The sequence below is a fragment of the Limulus polyphemus genome, unplaced genomic scaffold, assembly GCF_000517525.1.
Source record: "Limulus polyphemus unplaced genomic scaffold, Limulus_polyphemus-2.1.2 Scaffold1789, whole genome shotgun sequence".
Lineage (NCBI taxonomy): Eukaryota > Metazoa > Arthropoda > Merostomata > Xiphosura > Limulidae > Limulus > Limulus polyphemus.
The window spans coordinates 159178-166577 of NW_013667399.1; the positions used below are offsets into that span (position 1 = coordinate 159178).

At 33.2% G+C, this 7400-nt stretch overlaps 1 protein-coding gene across 4 annotated transcripts in view; it reads right to left on the bottom strand.

Moving 5' to 3' along the window:
- The window catches only part of LOC106464936 (dual 3',5'-cyclic-AMP and -GMP phosphodiesterase 11A-like), a 103148-nt gene that overhangs the window by 42966 nt on the left and 52782 nt on the right, over positions 1-7400 (bottom strand). For all 4 annotated transcript variants that reach the window (XM_022392754.1, XM_022392753.1, XM_022392756.1 and 1 more), the window contains 3 exons: positions 5621-6612; positions 2918-3082; positions 1553-1642 (listed from right to left, as the gene is read on the bottom strand). In XM_022392754.1, the coding sequence (XP_022248462.1) occupies positions 1553-1642; positions 2918-3082; positions 5621-6529 (1164 nt within the window). In that variant the 5' untranslated portion in view covers positions 6530-6612. The remainder of the gene's footprint in view (positions 1-1552; positions 1643-2917; positions 3083-5620; positions 6613-7400) is intronic.

Here is a 7400-nt window from a genome sequence, read left to right on the forward strand (position 1 = left end):
TTCTACTACGAGAAAATTTTCAGGCTTAAGACGCTTAAAAATTTCCAATCACTCTAAAAAAAAGCTATCCCTAATACACTTGTATGCATGTTTCTAAATTAACAATTGGACAGTATACCATTCCCAATTTCCCCTAACATTTCATTTTGTCTTCTCAGAAAATGTAACAATGTACTAAACCTTTCAAAGGATTAATATTTAAAACCAATTCTGCAACACAAAAATATTTGTGATATTGACAGAATTGTTTAGAAAGAACACATTTCATTAGGTAAGAAAAGATGTTCATATTAGAGTGAATAGTTCTGATCTATGCTGTTTAGATAGACGATAAGAAAAGATGTTCATGTTAAAGTGAATAGTTCTGATCTATGCTGCTTAGATAGACGATAAGGAAAGATGTTCATGTTAAAGTGAATAGTTCTGATCTATGCTGCTTAGATATACGATAAGGAAAGATGTTCATGTTAAAGTCAATAGTTCTGATCTATGCTGCTTAGATAGACGATAAGGAAAGATGTTCATGTTAAAGTCAATAGTTCTGATCTATGCTGCTTAGATAGACGATAAGGAAAGATGTTCATGTTAAAGTGAATAGTTCTGATCTATGCTGCTTAGATAGACGATAAGGAAAGATGTTCATGTTAAAGAGAATAGTTCTGATCTATGCTGCTTAGATATACGATAAGGAAAGATGTTCATGTTAAAGTGAATAGTTCTGATCTATGCTGCTTAGATAGACGATATATCCTGACAACAAAAAGGTAAACATTTTGGTGAGAGTATAAGCGAGTGGTTGATGAGTTTTCAAAAAGTAGGTTCAACATATATACTTCTGTATAGAATTAAACTGCCTGGTGTAACTACAAACTAATCTAAAAATAGCTTAGTGTTTTTGTTCAACGTTACAAGATTGTTATTCATATCCCGAAATAAGTTTAATTTGGAACCTAGAAGTTTGACGTTGGGGAAAAGAATACGGGTATTTTACTTAATGCTTATTTAATTTTTAAATTAACACATTTCAATTCAAACTCGTACTTTTAACACCTAATAGTTGTTTTTAACATCAAACAAAAATATTATGTACGAAAAAAAGTGAAGACCACAAAATGATTAATATATATAAGAATAGAAATAGTAAAAATGTTAAGAATGTTCAAATTGTTATATTTGCAAAGAGATGGATTAAAAAGTTATAAAAATTTCGTTACTAACATCTACTGATTTCTTCAAACAGCAGTTAGATATGCCAAAGCATTTAAAAAAAAAAAGGCTCAACAAAGCATTAAATACCCCTCTCCTAAAACTCATTGAAGTTTATTCGATTATTCTAGACTTTAAACTAAGCATCGTTTCTATCACTTATATTTATCACAAAAACTCAGCCGAAATTTTCTACTTTAAAAACGACAGTTTTGTGCAAGGAAAAGCGGTGTATGAATAAGACATCTCTGTGGTCGTGAATGATTGTTTTTTGTTGTTGTTGTTGTTTTTTCTGAGATTAATAGCAACTGATTGATGAAAAGAGAAAAGTAAAATAATAACTCACTCGATTTCTTTCATACTCCTTCTGAGACAGTTCAAACAAATAGGCGTTAGTAAGTGCGATTCCACAAAACTCCAAGTACATTTTGGCCAGCTAATAGTTAAGAAATAAAGAATTCAATTTTGAGATTTAGCCAGCAGTTCACGCAAACCGTGCAGAATCCCGATGGGAATTAGGAAAGTTACCAAAAGATCACAAGTAATTCTGTAATATCAAGAAGAAACCCTCGATGTATTAAGTTAATTATATATATATATATCAATGAAAATATGTCAGAACGACTTTTTGTGAACAATTAAAAATGTTCGAGTAATAACTAGAGCTTCACAAACGTCTTTATGAATGTCACCTCACTCCTAATTCAATTTCCTGTCTTGTTCTATCACAATCATTAAACGTTACATCACAATTCATAGTAAACATTTAACTGAAACATTTAATTGAAAATATGTTTAAGTAAAATATATTAGCTTCATCCTTTTCGAAAATATGCCATTATGCTCTTATCTTCAACAAACTTTTTCTTTTCTTTTTTTTATTTTTTATACAGGAGAAATTAACCGGTAGATACGACTAAAGCCAAGCCATATCCGTGGTTCGCGTCCCGTTATTGTCAAACAAAATGAGATACTACTTGAATACTAACTTTGATGCTGACTTTTGATCACACCACTCATATTTTGTCTTTACAACATTCGAGACAATGTGCAGAGTGAACTAGCAATGTTTTACCTATACCTTTTCCTTCATTTTATGTCCAAAGAAATAAACATGCATTGTGTTTAGATTATTTAATACTGTCAGCCATTTTAGAACCTGAACCAGCCTTTTTTGTTTAGATTTTGTAGGACATTCCAATCGTTCATCTGTTATTTGTTGGTAAGAGTACTACAATGTTCACACTGTGACATTTAGCTTATTTTGCTGTTGTGAAGTTAATTAATCTACAGTATTTCAACATTGTGGAATATTTTCCATCTATCACTACAAGTCTAAACTGCTGGTAAAACACCATCGCTGCTACACAGCCATCATGCAGCGGGGATATACTGCTGGTAAAACACCATCGGTGCTACACAGCCATCATGCAGCGGGGATATACTGCTGGTAAAACACCATCGCTGCTACACAGCCACAGCCATATTATGCAATTGGATTATTCTGCCGTTAGAAAACACCGACAGTATTCCGCAGCCATCATGCACTTGGGTTAGACTGCTGATAAAACACTATAAAAGCTACATAGCTACAGCCATCTTGCAATTTACTACTGAAGTTTGTCGAATAAAAAAAAAAGTGAAAATATACGAGGGAAAAGATTTCAAAGCCACATAAGTTATGGAAAGAAATATATATATATTATCTCACCTTTTCATCTTCTGGCGTGAATACTCCTTCCCCACTTTCCGAATTTTTGTTGAAAATCTGAGCAACAGCTATAATATCGTTATCAGCATTTCTAACAGGCATGCAAAGTAAAGTTTCGGTTCTGTAGCCACAAATCTTGTCCACTTCGTCGTTGTATCTTGGGTGCTAAAACCCCACCAAAAACTTCGAATGAAGTATGAGAAAAACTAAAAACAACACTATCTACTTTTCATTTTGATTAAAAAAATGTTAGACAAATAAAAAAAAGATTTATAGCTTGATGATAATCGAAAAACAAACACACAAAAAACACTGATATTATTTTATGAGATACGAAATGTGTGTACTACAGATTATTATATACAAGAAAACAGTAAATTAACAATAGTTATACGAGTTACTAAAGGACTTACCAAGAATAATACAATACATTGATAATGATGTTGACTGTTAAGTTATACAAGTCACCAGCGGACTCACCAGGAAATACAGGGTCTCAATGTAATCTGTCATCCTGCTATATTGCGCTGGTAATTTATTCAAAGCTTAATATTCTGTAAATGTAAATGAAGTCTGGATTTTAGATGCTTAAAAGATGTACAAATGTCAAAGCAATGTTTTGCATTTACTTCGAATATGGCGCTTGAAGACACTGACTATGACATCATGCGCACTGCATCCTATATAAACTCCGTGATTTATATGTACAAAGTAGGCATAGCAAACCACCCAGTAAAGCTAAGGCTACTTCTAATTTTGTATCGTATTTCATGTATTAATAACTAGGACGAACCTGAAATTTTCAATTTTTCATGAAGAGATTACGATATATTTGCAATTTCGCTTTTTGTTTATATTAATGTTGAAGGGGAGTGGGAGGATTCGTAATGATCCACTCTCAAATAAATTATCCACGTAGTCAAATTTCAAGCAAGAATAATTAAACTCGAGTTTTTTTAACCAGTAAAATTCACCTTAATAATTTAAAATATCCAAATTCAAATATCATACTGGTTTCATGACCTAGAAGACACTTCAGCAATCTGGAATTTATATGTAGAAGGAAACTTGATAAAATACATGTTGAATTTTCATGCAAGGCTGCTCGAGGGCCATTTGCGCTAGTCGTCCCTAATTTCCAAGTGATAGTCGGACTAATTTTTACCAACGAATAAAGGCATTGATCGTCACATTATAACACCTCCACGGCTGAAAGGGGGAGCATGTCCGGCAATAGGTTTCGATCCTGCAATCCACTGATTTCAAATCAAACGCCCTAACCCCCAGGCTAGGACACCCAGATAGAATGTTACAATTTTAAGGTCAAACATAAAGCACAAAAGTAAAACACTTAAAAAAAATGTAGAATTAAAAATACATTATCTACAACAACGCATTTGAAGCTCTAACACACAAAAACTCCCACCCCCTCCCATTAAATAATTTTAAACTTACTGACAGTAAACTAAAGAAATATTTTGCTAATTGAAAATAAAATTTTCTGGCAAATAACCGAAAATATATTTACATGACCACTTATCGATGTCAATAGAAGATTTCAAAAGCGAGGAATTCCTTATGATAGGGTTAACTAACGTGAAACTATTTGAACAGAATGTAAAACATACGAGAATATTTTTTATGTATAAATCCAAATTTTATTGTAATGTAAATATATATTGTTTATCATATTCTAGATGTAATAAATTTTATAAGGATCAAATGATAAAGATTAAAGGGTGTTCAGGTTGTAAGTAAAACTTTTAAGAGTACAACGATTTAAAAAGTTTTCGGTCAAGTGACAAGTGCTTAGTTTCATATCATTACTAGCGTTCACAACAAAGCTAACCTAGTGAAATCCCATCACTGTGCACGAGTTCGTACACTCATTTAAATATTTAAAATTCGATGTGTCGCAAGTTGGTTTGATTTGTCATCACAAATCAAGCTGGTCTGCATTAACGATACGTGTTAATGTTGCTGTTGTTTTGGCACAAAGCTACTCAATGGGCTTATCTGCACTTTGCCCCTCGTGGGGAATCAAGCCTCGGATTTTAGCATTTAAGTCCATAAACTTACCGCTGACCTACTGGGGTATAGCTAAAAAATGGGATTTCAACACTATCCACCGCACGGAATCTACCCCAGCATTTTACGTTACAATGGTATTTATAATTCGTTATTTTAATTACTAGAATTTTTTTATGCAAATCAAGGACACCCATCAATCGACTGGTGTTTGACTAGCTTAAAAATTATGCAATACCTTACAATGTGTATACTGACCTCAATTAATAATGGTTATTCCAGTCAGCACTAACTTTAACATGTTCTCAGACTTTATAATTGATTTAAATATATATTATTAGTAGTTTCATTTTGAGTTTACTTACCGATTAAGTATTATTTTATTACACGTTACAGCTTTTACAGTAAAGAAGAATTGTTCTTAGAACAGGTATGACGTTTCGATCACTGGTGTTCTTAAGAATGATCGCTACAGTGAAAAAACGTTGTATCTTCCTCACTGAAAACTGTAACGAGTAATAGAATAAGTACAATTATTATTATCAAGCTCTTCTTGATTAACAGTTATCGGGTTGTGATAATTGTTTCCTGATAAGTGTTTCGTTAAAACTTCATTTTGAAAAAAACTAATACAGTGATTTTATGTGTCAAATAATTTCATTTTCACGAACACACCTCGCTTGCATTTGTCAAGTTCACAATGTCTCCACTCTCTGCTACATGACCTATGATCCCTGTACCCCAGGGTACTCGGACTTCGTTATCGTCTGTTGGACTAGCGACAATGATGTCTGTACCAGTATGAAGATCAAACACTTTAGATACCAACATTCGGTGACTTTTGGGTCCTTGTATCAGAAACAATGATGCTCCATCGCAGTCCACCAGTACTGATAGATTAACAGTTATCTTTTGGGTCAAACTTTTAGCATCCAAGTCATGAGCAATCTCTTGAACACTCTCCAGGAAAAATTGTCGTTCATTGGAAAGACGGAACTCGCGTTTGGAATCTCGACCTTTTGACGGGAAACGTGGAATTTCTACTTTAGATTGTATGAGCATATTAAGAATGTAAATTGATCTGGAAGGAAGAGAGAGACACTTTCTCATGTCCTTTAAACTGTTTCTTCGTGACTGGATAGAAGAAACATCAGGGCTATGACCAGGAGTATCGCACGTTCGAAAAACGTTCATCTTCTTCGAGAGTGCGTAGTCTTGTCGTAGGTGTTTCTTAGAGACTGATTTCGAAGTAATATAAGAATCAGGACTATCACTAAAAAATTCGCAACTTTTTTCAAGTGGAGATGAGTCGTTACTGATGTTGGTTGTAGCAGAGTTTCGACGTGAACTAACATAGTCTTTAATCGACAAAAATCCATGTAACACCAGCCATCGGTTAACGAGACTGATATCTGCTTTCATAAGAAAATAATCTGCCATTTTTTCTGGATGAGTGTCGAGCCATTCTTCAATATCCGCAAAGGACAACTGCATGTTACTGTCTGTAGATGGCGTGCGTGAGGAAGTCGACTCCTGATCACCATCACAAGTTACCTCGACTCGCCACGGGAAAATTGAAGACATTGGCTTTCAAGTACCCAGTTTTATTCAATTACTGAGGTTTTCCCATTGCATCTGATAAGTCAATACAATAACTTTAACTTCACCTGAAATGAAAAATATGCACATTGTTGAAGCTTTAAATAATCGATTTCTGCTATTCTTACAACTTAGAAGACGTATTATTACAACAATAATAATACAATACTCAGAGTAAATGTAGCTAGAAATACAAATAAAACCAGAGGAACAATATCAACACCATTTATTTCGTTATGACCCATTGTTGTGGTGCTAATATCAACATTAATGATATTCAACCTACTAAACTAGAATGACAGTTAACTTTACGTTAGTATATATCAAAAGAAAGGATATTTTTCAAACCTTTATGTATGGCACATTTGATTTAAACAAAATCATGTTTATCATTAATACGAAAAAATGTAAGGAGATATTTACTTTATTTAACCAAATAGTTGCTTTTTCATTCATATTTCTAAAAAATTCGCCCAGTTATCGCTTTGTTTTGCTATTCTATATTGTTTACCTACGTAGAAACGTTCGATTCTATATTGTTTTCCCATTAGTATTGACCTACAAGGATTACTTAACTTCGTAGCATTAAGCCGATTGGAAGTATTTACTTATTCAACACCTTTCATATATAGCAAAACGTACAGCTTTATTTAAATGTTTGCCCTGATTACACAGTTTAGCATTAGTCTTTCAACTAGTGTACAGAGAAAGATAATTTACAAAAATCAGCTACTCAAGGATTACAGAAGTGTATAGGTTTCTTTCATTTCCACCAGTTTTGTGTAAAGTATAATATTATTTCGTTTATATAATAATGGCTGGAGACGGCTTAAATGGGTAATGAAGAAAAACTTTA